At 44.5% G+C, this 19,563-nt stretch overlaps 1 protein-coding gene across 1 annotated transcript in view; it reads left to right on the top strand.

Moving 5' to 3' along the window:
- Positions 1–290: 290 nt before the first annotated feature.
- Positions 291–19,563, top strand: part of LOC146176577 (uncharacterized) — a 34,898-nt gene continuing 15,625 nt past the window's right edge. Inside the window, exons 1-6 of the mRNA XM_084581329.1 lie at positions 291–402; positions 5,476–5,545; positions 6,756–6,855; positions 7,767–7,935; positions 17,289–17,508; positions 18,643–18,796. Coding sequence (XP_084437455.1) covers positions 291–402; positions 5,476–5,545; positions 6,756–6,855; positions 7,767–7,935; positions 17,289–17,508; positions 18,643–18,796 — 825 coding nt within the window. The remainder of the gene's footprint in view (positions 403–5,475; positions 5,546–6,755; positions 6,856–7,766; positions 7,936–17,288; positions 17,509–18,642; positions 18,797–19,563) is intronic.

The following is a 19,563-nucleotide window of genomic DNA, read 5'->3' as shown; positions in this document are numbered from 1 at the left end:
AGGAGCGCTTTCTTTGACATACAATGCGAGCGGCAGTATGCGCCATAATACAGATCAAACGTGGCATATACCAGGCTGGCCACTAGTACTGCACACCTTTTTAACTGCTACAATTGGGTTCTTGAGTTTTTCAGTAGGTTTAAAGTCGCATTGATGTTTTTGTTTTAGATATTGAAAATCCGATGCTAGTTGCCGCTGCATCGCAAGAACTTTTAGCACTAATCAAATTACGCTACACAGCGTCCGTTGACGCGAAGTACACGTCCCACGCAGACAACACCTACTACGGAATGAAATTAGGAGCGTTCCAGGGAGGCAAGAACGGTGTGGCAGGAGAGGTGTACGCTGCGACCGCAGACATCATCCAAATCACTGGCTTCAGCTTCGATGGCGGAGAGAGCGGTAAGTGCAAAAAAAAATTACACTTGTTCTTAAGACTACTTAAGACCAGCAACTCCGAAAGCATTTCTTTCTTCCGTTCATTTGCTGCTCCCTGCCGCATAAGACTGCAGTGCTTTGGCATCTTGTGTCAGCCTCGCTAGATGGTGCAACACGTCTACTTAATGGAATATTGGCCATCTTTGTTTTCTTTCGAATTTTGCGCGGGCAGATTTTCGAACGTTTTCGTTGCCCACCATACGTCTACTCTGGGATAAGTTTATTCCATTTTTGTTCATTTTTATCTTTTTTTACTTAGTGTTACTGTTTTGTTTTCCTTCTGCGCTAACCGGCGTCCTTGAGCTAGACAAGGGGAACCCGATCTGAGACAGTTGGAGTGACGTAGCCGTATTCTCGTATGGCTGAGGAGCTAAGGATGGCGGTTTGACTCCCTACAATGACGGAGTTGTTTTTTCAGTCTCAGTTCATGCGCACACATTTTGGCGGACACTACCTGTCTACACCGCTTATGAGCCAAAAAAGGGTTTTGCCTTAAAATCTTGATGGGGGTCTTTTAAAGCTCCACCTCTATGATGTAACGGTACAGGTTTAATGACTCCTTTTTACTGAGTGTCCTAATGGATCATTGTTCGCAAGCCTGCAACTTGCCACTCGCCCAGTTACGAATTGCCTAATTTATTTCCCTAATGCATCACAGATACCCGTCAACACGCTGTAATATGTTTAACGTTCACCGACATCGGTAAATGTCCTGCTTAGTCACGCACCACTGATTTGCCTGCTTGAAGTAGGGGCAGCGTGCCTTAATTCAAGGGTCCTCGAAAGCTTGATACTGATATCACCTTCTCGTCTCAATCGAGAGGTCTGAGTTAGCAAACTTATGCCAAAGCGGTCATGTCACGCTATCGCGTGATATCAGAAGACGCCTACGACCAAGCAGTAACCGCCCATGCATGCCACCAGTTCATCATCATCAGCCATACTATACCCACTATAGAGTGAAGGTCTCTCCCATAATGCTCGATTTAGCCCCGTCCTGTGCTAGCTGCAGCCACTTTGCCCCCTTGCACATTTCCTAACATCATCCACCAATCCAACTTCCTCCCAATCTTTGCTACACTTTCCTTCCCTTGGAATCCAATTTGTTACCCTTAGCGACCATCGGTTATCCCCACTTGGCACTATATGCCCTGACCATTCCCATTTCTTCTTGATTTCCACTAGAATGTCCTTCACTTTTTTTAGGTACGCATGTTGACGGATGAGGAATGCTATCTGGTGCTTGCATACCACCTCCCTTTATTGGGTAAGGTCCGGTAGTCACTGCTGGTCATCTGGTGGAGCGAACCGATCACGTGTTGCTGTTTCATGGCTCAGTGGCTGGTGTCATTTTCTACACCGCGAGGGCATGAGCTCGAGCTCCAACTTCATTCACCTCGTTATCACTGATGACAATGACAGTGCTGCTACGGAGGCTCGGCCCCTGGCGACTTGCGTGATGACAGAACGATAACCCATTCACGCGATAACCAGTCCGCATCCCGGTTGTGGTCCTAAAGTCAGCAAGTAGTACTCAATTAGCGCTCGTCAGGAGGGCACAGTTGGCTAAAGCGTGGAGGTCTTGGAGGGAAACCTTGGGCAGCCAGTCAGCGTGACGGCGACCGCACAGGCGCGAATACCGCTATCACGGAACAGTAAGCAGAGGGGAGGTTGTAAGACGCTAGTGGTGACTGGTGTGATGTCGGGCACGTGGAGAAAAGAGGAGCTTGTTTAAGCAACGGGTGTCAGCTATAGGGTGATAAGCTCACGGTAGAGGCTTATAGCTGCGTTGACGTGGCTTAGGTGGCCGATAGGGTGCCAAAGCTAAAATCCAGGTGTTGTCGGGAAGGCGGGAAGACTTCGTGAAATAGTAGGCATCCAACTGCGGCGGTGGGTAAAGGCGAGCAGAGTCGCCGGTGCCTGCGCATCGTCGAGCACAAGAATGTTATCTATCCCGAACAGTTTTGTGGTAAGCAGAGGAGTATCGTCCAAGAGCATCGAATTGCTTGGGGATCCGTACACGTCCGTGCCTACGGCATCTCTTACCAGATGTGGGTCTTTTCTAGAGAGGCTGGCAGGGTCGACGATGAAAGAGGCACCTGGAGTCATCCGGGAGACACGTTTAGTCTACAATTCATGTTCCTGGCTCCTGCCGAACCTTCAAGAAAGGTTAGAGTTACGTGCAAGTGGCTTAGATTGTGTGTCAACTACCAGCACAGTGGAGGAGGGCTCTTCCGGTTGAGGGGCGACAAACAGTGATAAAGGCGACGTAGCCACAACTGGAGCACAAGGAGATGGTAGCTTCAGATCTAACTGGGCAGTGATTGCTTTAAATTTAAATCCGAACGAAACGACAACCGAAGGCTGGCTAAGAGACCAGTGAGACCTCACACCTGGCGTGGTGGTAGCACAAAAACTGACTAGAGACGTTTATGCAGAAGTTCGAGTCCAGTGGAGCTAGCCATAACAGAGCGTCCTCGGAGTTGAAAGCCGGAAGGTTCTGTAGCCGGGAAAGTGTCAGGCCATGGGAAGAAGCGAAGCGCTCACTGTGTGTACTCGAAGACTCCGACATGTTGACAAGAAACACCAGGATGTCGGAATGTGTGGTAACTGCTCGGGCAAAGGCCGGGAAGTACAGAGGGCATTCAGCACCGACAGGCCGGTTGCCAGAGGAAGCAACAGGCTTTGAAAGCAGGGCCAGGGCACGGAAAAGACTCAGTTTCGCAAAGTCGATAGTAGCGGTATTGCGTTCATTGACACAGGTGTCCGTGATTATCACTTTTGTAGGTGCGCAGGTTTAAAGATGAGGAGGCGACCTGATGTTTGCAATCCACCTCCGTTTTTTAGAAGACCCGGTATCCGCCACTGGTGCTGCTAACTTGGTGCTGCCGGCTGGCTCGGTTGCTGGAGCTATCTCTATACCGCGAGTGCCTGAGCTCGGACGCCAACTTCATTCACCTCGGCATCGCTGATGATAATGACACTGCCGCTACAATATCTCTCAACCACTCTGCATGTAATAATAATAATAATAATAATAATAATAATAATAATAATAACAATAGTAATAATAATAATAATAATAATAATAATAATATTAGTTGGTTCCCTTATCAGCCAATTTGCGGAAATCTGTAAAAGCGTCTTAGCAAGGCATATGTTTTCCAACGCCGCCAACACCCCCGGAAAAAAAGGCCTTGTTTCTAGATATTTTCTTGGTCACTTTAAAAATGAAAAGGCAGCTGTGGACACTTAGGGCACATTCACAAATTAGTGTCGATCGCGGACGTCGCATCTGTTGATTTCGTTGCTTTCAGAGCGCTCACAAAGCAGGAAGAGAGCACAGAAATTCAGCAAAACAAGGCATGCGGGGAGCGAAGAGCAGAATAATCTTCTATCTTCTTCACTTGCTTCACTTTGTATGCATGGTGTTAAACCACTGTACTCTTTTGATGCCTCTCCAAGCCGTATTTGTCAACTGTCAACATTTCTGAGTTTACGAAGAAAGGGGAAATTGGCTCTTTTCGTTTCCACAAAGAACGCTAGACTTCTCAGAACGCTTTCATGCGGTTGGAAAACTTCTTGCAGAGACGCTTCTGCAAAGTTTCACACGTGAGCCTCGTCCTTTGGCGCTTTGCCTACTATTGTGGCTGCCCAAGAAACAATACTACTTAGTGCTTCCGTTTCGCATCAGCGGAAGCGTTTTTGTATTGCTAAATAACCGCCAGGCGCAACTCGATCGCCGCACGTGCACAGGAAGCTAGAGGAACGTCTGCTCCGGAGACGTCCCATCGTTTCACATTTCGCCACCACGCCTAGAATGAGGCGCTGCCATCGCACGGCGAAACTTGAGCTTGGTTCCCTGACATGTCACGTTTCGTTCGCAAAGTGCATTGATTAATTAGCGCCTTTTTTATATATCGCATTACACGTACTCCGAACGATAAACATGCGCACGCTGTTAATGCGAAAGAACTCTGTCCTGGTGACTGATGGTTGGTGTTGTCTGCTAAAAGCAAACGATGGAGGGAGCTTAGAAGGTCGTGTGACCATCTCGATACTTCCTAGTCAGAGCGGAAGCCGAGACCTGCCAGCGTGTAGTCCGGGACTGAAAAATCGAGTGTGCCCCTGATGCTGTTGTACGAAAATAAAGTCGTTCCGCCAAGTCAAGCTCTACCGCTGTCTTGCCTTGAACACGACGCTAACCTACTAACTTAGTGTTCTATAAAAATGCGTATTTGCGAGAGGGCCAGATAAAATGCATGCTATGTATGCGATTAACAGGCCGCCTTATCCCTGTAAAAAAGAGACGCCTGAAGTGATCTTCATCTCGACACCGAAAGCGCGCCTGAGGATAGACAGCTATATAAATTGAACCCTTCGTATCGGACTAAGGTGATACTTCTGTTGTCTTTTTATTTACCCACAGACCTAGCAATAAGGTATGAAGTAGATTTAAAGCCACCAACTAGGCAAGCACGCCCTTCGACACAATCCTGTGGACAGACTTTGTCTCTGGCTGTACGCTTACTTTTTAGGGTTTTTAGCATCAACTTGTAACCTGGTTGTATCGGTTGGCAGCTGCACTGAATGCATCTCACAAATTTACGATCGAAGTTGTTATCATGAGAAATTCTGGGTGTCATCACAAACCATCGGGTTTGATCCCAGCCGCGACACGTGTCCGCGTTTCGACGGCAGCTAATCGCAAGGCGCCCGTGTCATGTTCAATGTCGGCGCACATAAAGAACTTTATTTGGCTTACATTATCAGCAGCCCTCGAGTACGAAGTCTCTCGTAGCTCTAGCCGCTTTGGGACGTTAAACCTATATGATAAACTAACCTAAACTAATACAAGCCTGGTAAGTACACAGTATTTTAACGATCTGCGGGGCGACGTGGCTGCACTGGCTTACATTTCATGCAATCGTTAAAAGCGTTTTGCTACTAATTAATTTTGGTAAATAATGTGTACGGCGCACATTTGCACACTTTAGATGCGTTGACTTCTTTTTGTCTCTCTTCGTGCGCGCACAGATGTGCACTTCATGGCAGGAACCGGTGAGGTCGGCAAAGACGGAGAGAAACAAACTGATGAAAAAGGCAGGTGAGTGGCGTCACGCTGATGAAAGGTGTTTCATCGTGTTTCATTTCCCAGTCGGAAAAAAACTACAGAAAACTTTCTGATGTTACGACAGAATTTCCGTGTGGTTTTTGACGGGAAACCTGTTGTGACAACAGAACATTCTGTCGTAACATCAGAAATTTCTGTAGTTACAACAGAAAAGTGCTACAGAACTACATCCAACAGAAATATACTAGAGAAAATCTACAGAACTAAAGAAAAGTACTACAGAACTACAGAAAAGTCTGATGGTTACGAGAGAGCTACAGGATATTGTGTCGTATTTTTGACAAAGTTCTGTAGTTTTTTCGACTGGGTTGCTTGCGCACGTTATTCACTTGCTAACTTCTGTGATGTGGACATATTTTCTAAGCTATAGCGTCAGTTGTTGAAGAGTCAGGATTGACCTTTAGTCGCGGCAATCGCGTTCTAATGAACCCTTAGCCAGCAAAGATCACTTCCACTTTAAGCCCTAATCTTGCTTTTGTTCCGGACATAAAAAAGTATTTCATGTTTCCAGCTTTTCTCGCCTGTTTCATATGAACACGCAGCATTTCAGGCGAAATATTGATTTAGCAATAGGAGGCTAAACGCCAATAATCAAGCATTTCTAATATATGACGGGCAATCAACATAATGAAACTGTCATAACATCCGTTGTCTCTTGCTCAAAACAAATGTCCTACTAAACATAGATACAATTAAATGCGTCGTGCATGTATACCTTGTAGATTCCGCTTCCAAATGTTAACCAGAAAGTTTCTAGCAGCAACATTATTCATAAATGCTTACAATATGTTCTGGTTTTCACCAGCGATTAACTGAAAATAAACAGTGAAGAATGGAACGCATATTGTTGGTCTACTTTCTCTTGTTTGCATAATACTTGTACAGCTACAGTTTGTGATAGTTCTGCAGCAAACGGTTCCCTACTGAAAAACCAAAAGTTCTACAGGGCAATCACCTCATAAAATCTCATCTAATTGCATAGATTTTCATACGGTGTACATCATTATCATAAAATATCGTTCATCATTTATGATAATGTACGAGAAACTATGATACCTCATGCAATTATATGCGACTTGTATGAGATTTTTTATGTGAATTGAGTGAGATTGTGTGAGAATATGTGAGGTTATTGCCTCATAAATTTTTTGCAGTAGGGTTACTATGAGCTGTCCATTTTCAGCAACGATCCGCTCAAGAAGTACGAGTCAGTGACCTTAAAGCTGAAGCTGAAAAAAACTATCGACAATTACAAGTACATCAGCGTTTACAGCGATGCAAAGGTAAGTGTGCTGCATTCAGCGGATAGAAAAAGCGCGCTCGTATAGGAACACTCTTGACATCGCCATTGATCAACACTGTGAACAGTCGTGGAGGGCAAAAACTGCATATTTTTGGAAGCCACTGGTTGACTGGTTCAGTTTGCATCTGCTGACTAGGCGCGTCATGCTTACAACCAGTTTCCCACTGTTACAGCGATTTCAAAATCCCAGTTTTCACGAACTAATATGCTCTTTAGATTCGCCCATAGACATCATGTCTCATTTTGTTTTCCTGAATGCTGTCCATTCATGCTTCGAAAAAGACAAGCAGTAGAGAACCCCGGATGAACGTATCCCACCACTGTCTTTCATTGGCTTATTCGCCACGGAAGATGCGTTTCTTTCGCTGAGATAATTCACTCGGGTATATCAACGTCGAAAAGAATTGCGGAAGAGTTCGATTATGTCCATAATTTTATGTGCAAAAAAAGGTTGCCAGACGTAAGCTCTTCTTTTGTTTAGAGGCACGACACGAGCACTCGAGCAAGTGACATTTTCTTGAAGCCCAAAGTCGTGCCATGTCAGACGACCGGAAGGCGTTGCTACTGACGCGCCCCTTTTAGCAGCCTGTGCATACATTTATAATACAACTACCGGCGATACTGGAAGCAGATAATCTGTATTGGTTGTATCGGTTGTTATTCGAAATATATTAAGCGTATCGGGACTGCAGTGTAGTTCTTTTTGTAGGTAGTTACTTTGAATGGAAGCATACTCTAGCCATCAAGTAGTCTCGAATGCTTAAAAGAGGCTGTATTTGTCCTCATGTTTCCTTATGTCACTACGCTTAATTAATGTGAGTGAACATGTAGGCATTTGTGTCGCTAAGTTTATTTGGTAGAGCAATGACTGGCGAAATAACTTTACTGCAGGGGGATCTCGGCAGCGTGAAGAATAAGAACAATTTCGCAAAGCCGGGGCCACAAGAAACCCTTCCATTTTACGATTGGGAAGAAGATAAGGCGTCCATAGCCAGCACTATTCTTGAAGATTCTATAACCGTCACATTTAAGGGGCTCTGGATCAAACCAGGTATAGATGGTGAGTAGCCAGCAGGCCTTCTGGAAGCCAGGTAATGTAACAGGCTTCAACATTTTGCTGAAGAACCTGAAAGGTGCCCCAAATAGCACGTTTCTTCTGTAATGCCCTAAAAAGCTGGGCGCATGGTTGCCTAGATAATGGCACACTGTGCTGTGCGCGTGGCACGCGGCACAGTGCGAGCTCTCAGCTCCTTTTATTTCGCGTGCAGTTTTAATCTGATAGCGTTAGAGTTATGGTTACATCAAGAGCCGCCATCGTTAAACAAAATTTATTTATTGGTCAAGACAGACATAATGACATGTTTTCAGGTGATCAGTAACCAATCACAGAGCCCCATCCGCAGAAGTACATTTGAGAGGTGATCCTTTGGCCCATCCGAAAGATTTACCCTCTCACTTCAGCCCCGAATGATGTTGGAGTTGGAGTTGGAGTTGGAGTTTATTTTCTTTCTTTCTTTTACAAGAAAGGGGAAGCCAAGGCAAAAGGCGGCAAGCCTGACTGGGCCTTGGCTCCCAAAACAGATAACAACAGACAGCAGCACACACCTCTAGTGTATACAAAATTAAAAAAAAACATTATGCAACACTTATATACGATATGTAAAATATATGCATACATGCTTATGCTTACATGTGCTTATGAAAGCCGTGAAGAAGCTAGTGAACACCTATGGAAATGCTGCTGACGAGGACAAACGGGAACGCTGAGACAATAGCGATGTTTAGAATAGAGGGACGTACCCGTCCGTTTAGGGGATAGGGTAATAGCTGGCCGAAAATGTCCACGCATGGGATGCTGCGATGGATGTGCAGGGGTGAGGCAATCACTCTGAGCATGGGTACTCGCGTCCCGCTATTACCCTATTACTCTAACCGATAGAGTCCCCGTATTCTAAACCTCGCTAGTAAAAGCTCCTTCTTAATGCTTACTGTAGTTTTTTCACCGTAAGTATTAATCAGTTGGTCCAACTTTCTTCGCAATCAATGCCATCACATTGAAGGAGTCATAAGAGGCTTCGGTTAATGCTGTCGTTTTTGCTGCATAATGCCACGGTTAAAAATCATTCCACAGGGCTACTGGATGTACATGACTAAAGGCACGCCGATTTCTATCCGCCAAGCACTTAACAATGAAAGCGCGAAACAATTCCCGTTGAGAAGAATGTTGCTCTGTTGAATATCTTCGGTCTGGCCGAAGCGATCTCCATAGCATAACATTTTCTCTTGTGGAGAAAACGTGTGGTCCGCTTTCTCGTGAACTGTGCGACAAAGCCAACCATGGCGCCTGCTCGCAAAGAACTCACCATAGGGCGCTCTTTAAAGAACCCGTATCGGTAATCCCTAGACGACCGACCTAACTTCTATGAACAGGTATATGCAGCGTTTATAAAAAGTTTAGAACCCAGAGGGTTAGCTTTTAAGCCGTATATTATGACTTCTTTTACAATCGTCGAAGTTCTATCTATTTGAGAGGGTAGGACGAAAACTCATCTTGCCTTTATCAAGTTTGAAAACCAATTGGAACTCATTACGAGCTACATAATATGGCTCAGAAGTAGACCCCCGGGCTCTAAATTTTTGTCAAAGGGTCTACCTCCCTGTCTGTGCATAATTCTTCCAAATCCATACTTTATACGAATTAGCAAAAAAGACATAATCGGCTGATCTACTATTGGACACAAACGTGTACATAGTGTGTCTTCGCAGAACATTTGCTCTAGCGCCACCTATCGACTCAGTCGCGTGCAGTTGTTACATGTATTCGAGAGAACTGGCGCGTGTGAATGCGCTAACTTGCGTTGACGACAATTCGAAACTCATCCATGTGGTGGGCGTTCCATGCGCGTGTTCAGGGCTCTCGCAGCGCATGTCAACGGCACGTTATTGTGTTCAGTATACACCGTTGAAGTTAATTTAGCTTGAATGCTGTACCGAAGCGCCGTCTACAACGAAGTGGTCTTTCGGTCCCTTCGGTTGCGTTATAATGAGGTCCAACAACGGCTGTTATAACAAAATATCAGGCAAACATAAGGATTTAGGGTTGCGAGAAGGCCAGAGTGGCGATCAAGTGCCATAAAGTTGTTTCGCTGAAATTAATCTCTATTTCTCTCTAGCGACTATAATCCCGGACAACGTTTTCTGGCTATGCAGCCAAATATACAAAGCCGAAACGCATCACCTCACTGCGCAGCAGAATATAGTCCCTTAGTAAATTCGCCGGTCATGCCTGGTATACTATATATTACTGAAATGTTTATGTCATTAATGTATCACAATTGTACTTGCAAAAGAAAAGCTTTTGCAAATATAAATGTTCCTGGGAATGAAAATAATAGTAACCAGATATTTCTGCTTAGAGAGTAAAATGTGCTTTCTGTTATATTTGTTATATTTTCAAAATTGCTCACTAGTGAAATAATAGATGTAAAAATTAACTGTTTGGAATGAAACAATGTTTAATGAAAACACAACCAAATATGTGCAGTAACATAAATGAAAGCGATGAGTGCCGAAAGTGGATTTATGAAACAATCATCGCGTCTCAGTGGGTTGACGGCTGCAGTGAAATTTAACCACCACTCGCATCAATCTCACAATTTAGTGTTGAATTTATGTCTTATATATGACTCTAGTGCATCCCATGCTGTAATTCACTTGGAAGCCTGACTACAGAATCATGACCCTGAAGCCGTCAAACTAATAGCGGTTGGTATTTGCATGCCTTAATAACGGCCGACATTACAGTGACCGTATGTGTGCCCTGTGATTATGTTCGCCTAAACGGAAAGGCGTTTCTCTTGGCCCAGTATATTCCTCATGGCACCCACCACGTTCTAGAAGGTAGACTTTACTACTGGTGTCGCAGTTCAAGTCTCCTCGCACTCTTAGCATAAAATAGGACACTGTATTTTGGAACGTTGTGACTGCATTAATTTTCGTACAAACCTCACAACGAGGTTTTGTTGCATGGTGTACATCCTGAGAATTCACCATTGCTTAGTTTCGACGCATTTACAATATATTTGATGTCTAGCGTCCTCCACGATGCCGTTCTGTAGAGGGCAGACTAAAGTGGTCTTACAATGTCACTATGGTGTACACCGTGCTTAACTATGTATCTTGCTAGCTACGGTGACCTGGTTGAATAGAATGAGGGCTAACCGTCGCCACCTAGGATATAAGCAAACACAGACGACGCATGCACGCCAAAAGCAAAGAAGCTGCCCCACCCCGCTGTCGGTGCGTTGACTGCGCCTAAAGCTGCTCGGCGAGATTGGCAACAGCTACGCTCTGCCTTAGTGCAATCGTATTAAAACGCGCGTCTGGAACTTGTTCTGCTTCAGTAGTATTTCGGCAGTTCGTTCTGAAACCGCCCTTCTTAGAATCCATTGACCAGGTGCTCTCATTTTTTTTTTTTCATCAAGACAGCATACACTGCTTGTGTTAAATATTAACTCTGTCTCTCATGTGACAGATGTATTCATCACGGTAGGAAGAGATAATTGTAACCCAAAGAACGCCATAAAGGTCAGGTAAGTACACACGCTTGCATCGAAGTTTGTGCCATTAAGCCCCCTGCTTCACCTGCGGCCACAATGTGGTTGTGCAGTTCGCGATCACATCTGTTCACGTGACTCTCCGCTACATGTTGTTATCGGAAAATTTTCTCATAGAAGTTGCCAAGGAATATCAGGATGTGTTTCTTAGTGCTTCCCAGGTGATGGCCATTCAATCTTCGCGATTTCAGCTTGTATAGCGTCACGAATTTATTATCTGACCATCGCACTGCAGGACAGCTATTCTTTAACAATGGGCAACTACCTGAGTATGCGAAGAATGAATGATAACCTCGCATTGCATTACCGAGTACGTAATATAATTAGGTGGTCGGATAGTGACAATGAATATAGCAAGGCGAAAACCACAAAGCTTCGACATCAAGCGGCAAAATGTAACTGCCAGAGCTACTAAAGCTAATGGACAACAATTGGGCAACCGACATCTGGAAATATTACCTAAGTGCAATTATGCAAGCAGTCTCTAAAGGACATGGGTAGCCCTAACCGAATGAACAGTAAATTAGGCGTCGGCAAACGTTAGATGTATGCAATAATAAATAACAAAAGTAACTTCAATGCCAATGTGGATAAGGCGGTTATTGTAGCCAACAATTTGTGCACATATATGTATAGAATAGCCGAACTAATTAGGACGACGAGAGACGCAGTGGTGTCAGCAACCAGGCATCCTCCGTAACAAGAGAGGCGGGAAGACTCAGAAGCAATGCAAACACTGAAAGCAGCTGTTAAAGATGGTGGGGATATTGTGCTTGAGACTCGTCTCCTTTTATGCGCAATCCGGGATGATTTCAGGAGTACCGAACCCGCATCATCAAAGAACGCTAACATTATCGCACATCATAGGAAAAAGGATGTCAAGGACATCAAAAGATAGAACTATCCAATTACTGTCTTTCGTTACAAGGTATTCACTAAGACGTCTGCTACTGGAAAGAGAACATTGGACTTCAAGCAGCCAAAGAGCCACTAGGGCTTTTATAAAGACTATTCAACAATTAATGAGGGGTATACAACATCACAGAATGCAACCAGCCCTTATAGGTTGTCTTTACAGATTACTATAACAGAGTATTACCGTCAGCAGTCATGCATGCATTTGTAGACCCAACGTCTAGAAGAGCCCTATGTGAAAATACTGCAAGATATCTATACCATATAAAGAAGCCATTTGTTGATATCTCAGTCAAAATCAAAAGGGAATTACCATAGGCTGGGCATGCAGTGCAAAGGCATGGTTCAAGAGGCAGCAAGTGTATACACTTGCTATAGCAAGGTCGCCAGGTAGAATGAGATTCCATGAATAAGGTAATCATAGATGGCTCAGGACCGGAATAAATGGAGATGTATAAGGTAGAATACAATGTATAGTCAGTCTGCTGCTGCTTCACAAGACGACTTGCCACGGCAGCTGGTGTAACCGCTGGCAGGCGTTTGCAGCCACTGCCGCTGCCGCCAGCCTGCGCTGCCGTCACCGCCGATGACAAAGACGACAGTAATAGGGACGATTATTATTATGATTAGCTGTCGTGCGTGTTTCCATTGTATTTAAAATGTTAAAACCAGCCCCAAATATTTCTCTTCTTGATAATATTGCAGTGAGTGTCATGTAGGAGATTCAGTCCCATTCGCTGGTGCTTACGCCACTGTTTTGAGTATTTCAGGTCACTGTCAAGTTTATTTATTTATTTATTTATTTATTTATTTATTTATTTATTTATTTATTTATTTATTTATTTATTTATTTATTTATTTATTTATTTATTTATTTATTTATTTATTTATTTATTTATTTATTTATACCTTGCATGCCTCCAGAGAAGCCAAATACAAAGATATCTGCAAAGTGAGTTAAAAAACAAAATCACAATCGCAAGTACAGGAAAACAGTGGTAATTATACAAATCTGTAAACATCATAAGCAATATATCGTAATGCAAAGGGAGGTATAAGAAGTACTAAGCAACAAATCATGTAACGCAAGCGAGAAGATTGCAAGGTATTACAGAAATGCAAAACAAAAAACAAAAAAATGTAGATTCAACTATACCACAGAACTACTGCGCATCACCAAAGCCCGTTCAAGGAATAGTGACATAAATGGCGGGAGCATACGTGATATGCTAAGCGTTATCAATGAAGTGCTTCAGCATATCTTCGCGAAACGCCTCGTGATTGTGGAGCGATGCGATGCTATTCGGAAGATCATTCCACAGACGGATGGCGCGCGTGAGTGATGAGAAGTTAAAAGCGTTAGAACTGCCGTAAATGCGAGCATAGCTGTAGTCGTTATGCAATCTATGCGATAGGTAGGAGGGACGTTGTAGATGACTTACGGATGACCCAGTGCCATGGGCGTATTTATGAAAAAGAGATAGAAGGGCGATATCTCGACGGATGAAGTGAACGTTCAAGCTTTAGCTGGGTTACGCTGAGCTGGAAATTATAATTACGCGAGATGAAACGACAAGCCCTGTTTTGTATTGCTTCCAACTTCTCTAGTAAATATTTCTAATGAGGTGACCCCATGGAGAAGGCGTCCTCTGGAGCGCACGAACAAAAGTTATGTAGGCTAATCTATGAACGTGACATGTAGTGTTTTATAGGTTCAGGGTAATAAAACACATGTTTTTAAATGCGCTTTATCGCCCTTATTGTGTTTTGTTATTAATATTCGTCAAATTACTACATACACGAAGTAACACCTGATAATCATTCTGAAGACAGCATGCTCCTCCACTATGCCGACTTCAAAACGGATGCGTTCGGAAGCAGTGTGCTCTGGCTGGAATGAATGTCGCCTCTATCCAAAGCACGAGTCCAGTGTGGTCAGCGAATAAGTTCACAGAGGGGTATGCGCAATGGAAATCAAGAAGAAATGGATACGGGCAGGGCATGTATAGTGCAAACAGAGGATAACCGATGGTCGAAAAGGGTAACAAATTTGATACCAAGAGAAGAAGAGTGTAGCAGGAAGCAGCAGAAAGTCAGGTGGGTGGATGAAGTTAAGAAGTTCGCAGGGGTCAAGTGGATGCAGCTAGCACAGGACCGCGTTAATTGGAGGAATATGAGAGGGGCCTTCGCCTTGCAGGAGGTATAGGCAGGCTGATGACAATGATGAGGATGATACGCAGCCACACTGCAGTGTTTTCTCTGCGTTCCTCTAAGCTTTTTTTTTCTTGTTTGCTCATAAATCTATTTGTATTCATATATCAATTTGGAATTCATTCTTTATGAAGCTGGCGCCATTATCCCACGTTTTCGCAGCAAACAGAAACTTACAGGCTTTGACACAGCCAAAGATCATAACGAAACGCTGCCAGTTGGAAAGAGTTGGTACGAGTACCACTGGATTGCAGTCGTCAGCTTCACGGATGAAGGAGACGTCCTGGGAAGCATTTCATTGCCCGAAAAGCACAAATTCACGATACCGGTCCACATGGATGGTGCCAGCCGACGCCTCTTAGCATCGAAACAACACGGACGTTCCGGACACCAGACCTCTGAGCCATATATGAGTACGATAAAAAATGAGCATGTATTGTACGCGCCTGTGCGAATAGCGTTTACTGACACCCCAGTGTGTGACGCGTGCGGTCATTATCAATGCGAATGCACTTCTTCCCTCGTGGAGGCTAACCGAGCGCGTTCTACTTAAGTTCAGGACAACTCAGGGGGCTATGGAATGAAAAATGGTAGGGGTAACATTAAGAGATAGGAAGCGAGCAGGGTGGGTCAGAGGTTACTCACATTCTAGTGGAAATTAAGAAGACGAAATGGGAATGGGCAGGACATGAGTCGCCTATATCCAAAGTACGAGTCCAGTGTGGTCAGCGAATAAGTTCACAGAGGGGTATACGCAATGGAAATCAAGAAGAAATGGACATGGGCAGGGCATGTATAGTGCGAACAGAGGATAACCGATGGTCGCTCAGGTTTACAAACTGGATTCCAAGGGAAGGAAAGCGTAGCAGGGGTCGGCAGAATGTTAGGTGGGCGGATGAGGTAGAAATATGGGAATTGTAGAAATATGGGAGAGGCCTTCGCCCTGCAGTGGGTATAGTCAGGCGGATTATGATGATGATGATTGTGATAATGATGATGATAATGATGATGATAATAATTTCTTCCCTCATGAGTGACATCAGTCAGAGCGCGTCACCAGAGCTTCTCCTTATGAACTGACAACCAAGAAAATATCGGGATCATGCCAGGAAGTCAGACCACAATCCTTTCGTGTCCCAGCCGAGCTCGCTAAGCACTACTATACACCGACTTTCTTGGGATTCATTCTCTTCGTGGAGAGTAAGAATGCTTGATGAAAAAAAAAATCAACAGAAAGAAAAAAGGAACAGGAAAAGAAAAGTTACACAAATTCTAAATACGTATAGAGGTTTTTTGGTTATAAAAACAGGAGAAAGTAAATTTTCAAAAACAAATAAATAAATATCAACGCGTCCAGTATCAGAACAAAGCTGCAACAACGCTCGCGCTTTCGCAATTCTTCAGTGAAGGTTCTGCAGTGCACTCAAAGTTTAATTTGAGATAAAGGATGCGACCATATCAAACGACATTTTGTAGTTTTTGAGGAAGGTTCTTTTTTCTTTCACCGAAAGCTCAAATTAAGCGCGATTGAGCTGCCGTCTTCTCTCACGCACGTTAGGTATCTCCTTATGATGTTTTGTATTTACCGTATGTCCATACGGTAAATACAAAACATCATAAGGAGATACCTAACGTAACCGGAGCACGATGTAACCAGACTTTCACAATAAGACCGGTCAGGATTCAGCCTGCGAAGGATGAAGATTAGCATTTTTGCGCAAAGCAGTAAGTGAATGAAATTTGCCACGTAACCGCGATTGAAGAAATTATAAATAGTTGAGTTAATCTCTGCCTGCCTATTCGCTCATCTCCTTGCGGAGCTCACACGCACGCTTACGTAAGGGTTTGAGCTCGCCATGTTCTCACCGAGGACCCATGGCAAACATAGCAACACTAAAAGAAGGTCTGAGTCTAGCAATATAATCTGCGTTTTCCTGCTGTATATTCACCCAGTAGCGGATCCTAGAACAGCTTTAAAAGCAGCTTCCTTCTGCATCTAATGCATTGTAGCCGCCGAACATAGGGTCTTTCTGACGGTGTCAATAAAGAGATTTAGCTTACCGTGATCCGCGATTCGCCAACGCGACCCTCTACCGCACGTTGGCGGGGCACACAAGCTGATTGGTCCCGACGCGGCAGGTCTATGTGCCGACATCAAGTATGTGGTGCCATCTATCGGCGTCAAGAGGATCTGCGCTTGCGCAATGGAACGCACGCACGATGGTGGATCACGGTAGCGGATCGCGGATCACGGTAAGCTAAATCTCTCTAATATCAACTAGTAAAAACCATATGTGACTGTATACTTTGTTAGCTTTCCGAAATGTCAAGTAGCTTTTCACTACACAGTAGATGCATATGTATCAAATAACGCCCTTTGTATTACATGACATTGGGCTATGTCAGTTCGGTTATCCCAGTGCAAATTAGTGTCTATGGGAGGTCTACGCATTTCAAACCTGTAATTTGGACGTATTTCAATATATGTATTCTTGAACTCCTTCTTGTAATCATCCCAACACTATCCGCCTCATTTGTGATACGGAGACAAAATGATAGACATTTCAATGCAGACGTGTCCTGTTAGGACGCCGAGTTCTCTGGTCAGCTTCTCATGACTTTCAAAGTTTTTATTTGCACTTCTTTCGCGATGCTGCCTATTCTCGCGCAGGCAAGCCAAAGGTGCTTGCGTGCACATTTGGCGCATCCGGTGTGAGAGTTGCCATGGTTCCTAAGGATGGATTGTGCGACGTCATGTTCTACACGGACATGCAATACGACATCGACAAGGACGTCATTGTTCCGACCGGTGGGAGCCCAGCTTTCAACGTTCTTAAGCTGGTAGCGCGCAAGTACACCAAGACCACCTTCGGCACATCCATGTCCACCGGGTAATCATGGCTTGAGTAGTTGGTCAAGCTTGACAGTTTGTTAAATGTGCACACTAAAACGTACACCCCCTTACAGCAAAATAATGATGGCTTAGACGAATGCAGTAGTATCTTGGAGTTTCGTTTAGGCCTGAGGAAGGATTCAGATCCTGCAAACGTACATAATATTTCAATGATTGAACCATCAGGTGCCAATACAAACGCCCCAAAGAATTGCATTCACAAGAATACGAGGGCAAACGGTAATCTACTGAAATAAAATTACGCAGCAAAATTCGACCGATTTCGTGCAATTTAAAGGGAAAGTATCTACATGATCTTGTGGGCCAAAAGTTTACATCAGAGATTAGGCGCTTGCTGAGCGTAGCGTAAACTGCACTCAAACGTTTTTTCGACTTAAACGCTTTATGAATAAAGGAGGACCTGAAGTTTGAGGCCACATTAAAACCAAGGACGCAAACGTTCCTAGTCATTTCACCATTTCCCCTCATGTGTCGTCGCCTGCAGCATGCCGCTGCAAATCCACGTGGGCTGAACGAGAGCTAATGGGAAAGGGCGACTGCCAGTGACAACACTTTCGTTGTGATTCGTATGCAGATATGAGTGCGTGTGGAACCAACATGACTTGATAACTCTGCGTGATCCGGGTTCGTATATCACATGCCAATTCGGGGACATCCAAGTTCGTAAATTTAAATCAATTCTATTTTCTACATTTCTCCTCTGTGCGGCGGCTCCTCACGCGCTTTTGGATTCATGAGTCTGAATGTATTGGTGCAGTCAGCGCCGACTTAACCGATCACAGCATGCGACTGCAATTCATACAGGAAGCATGCTAGCGTTCAGGAAAGCACCACGCGGTAGCTGCTCTTTTCTCGGAACAAATGGACACTGGAGTTCCCGAAATCATTGCATCGCAGTAGTGCTGATTCACGATTGCTAGTGGAATTAGATTGTCAGTCAAGTGAAGGCTGCATAGACGGATTGTTTCAAGAATTTACCTGCAGAGGCTCCTGCCTTACTCGTTATTGGCATCATCTTTTAGGGTCGCTGTGCGGTCATCTCTCGCGTAGTGCTGCTCAGTAGCAGCGCCTTAATTAGGTATCGCCGTATTTTGCTGTCGTCTCTCGTCAGATTGATCGCCGACGCCGTGAAGGACAAGGAGTTCGAATTGACGGCGGCCCTGGACAAGCTGTTCAGCGCCAATTTTATTCACTTTGGTATGCTGAATGTCAAGAACGCCGAAGACTACGACGATTTGAAGGATGCAGACCTCAAATACCTCAAGGTGCGCGCGCATCCTTCCGCCGCACTGCTACTCTACCTTGCAGAAGGCATGGCCTGACGGCACCTAGTCATCTCCGGAACAATTCAGCTGGGCGGCAGTTGCGATAAGCACGTGAATCAAGATGTTGATTGCGGGTCAAACTCGAGTTGGGAATTCCAACTCAGGCGGAGAAATGCCGTGTGCAGAGGGCACACAAAGTAGAGACATTTGAGACTCCCAGCCGAAGCACAGCCTGGCTCACTGATCTAGCTGCAAGTTTCAGAAGTTTCAGCTGCCCGCATTTTAACCACACGCATTTACAACGGGCAAACCTGAACATATCGACAAAGCCGGTGACAGGTTTAGTATAGTCATGGATGACAAAAAATACAGCCGGCAATCCTCTCTAGGTAAACGTTCTCCATGATTCTCAGACAGCCACCATGAACGTCATGACTAGGCAATTGGCGCTTAGACTGACATAGATGTCATACTACTTAACAGTCTCTTGCTTCATCGTCCTAACACGAGCTTTTTCTAATTGAGAAAAATTGCTATCGCCAGTATACGTATACTGTCAGTTTGTTAGCTCCTCATTGTTACTGTTACGAGCCACGTCTCCATCAGACTTCACCTCACATAGTTCACAGACCGCCGAAGCGTACATTCGCGGATAGGCTACTATTTTTGCACCTTCCGCCTTGCATAACCGAAATAAAAAGGTATGTTGAATTTATGTTCACGCGCAAAAGCAGTATTTACGTGCCCAAGAATCAATAGCATGCGTC

Source organism: Amblyomma maculatum, chromosome 10 (assembly GCF_055883805.1).
Source record: "Amblyomma maculatum isolate TAMU_Amacu chromosome 10, ASM5588380v1, whole genome shotgun sequence".
Classification (NCBI taxonomy): domain Eukaryota; kingdom Metazoa; phylum Arthropoda; class Arachnida; order Ixodida; family Ixodidae; genus Amblyomma; species Amblyomma maculatum.
The sequence above is the reverse complement of the archived record's forward strand: the minus strand, read 5'-3'. Positions and strand labels throughout refer to the sequence as shown.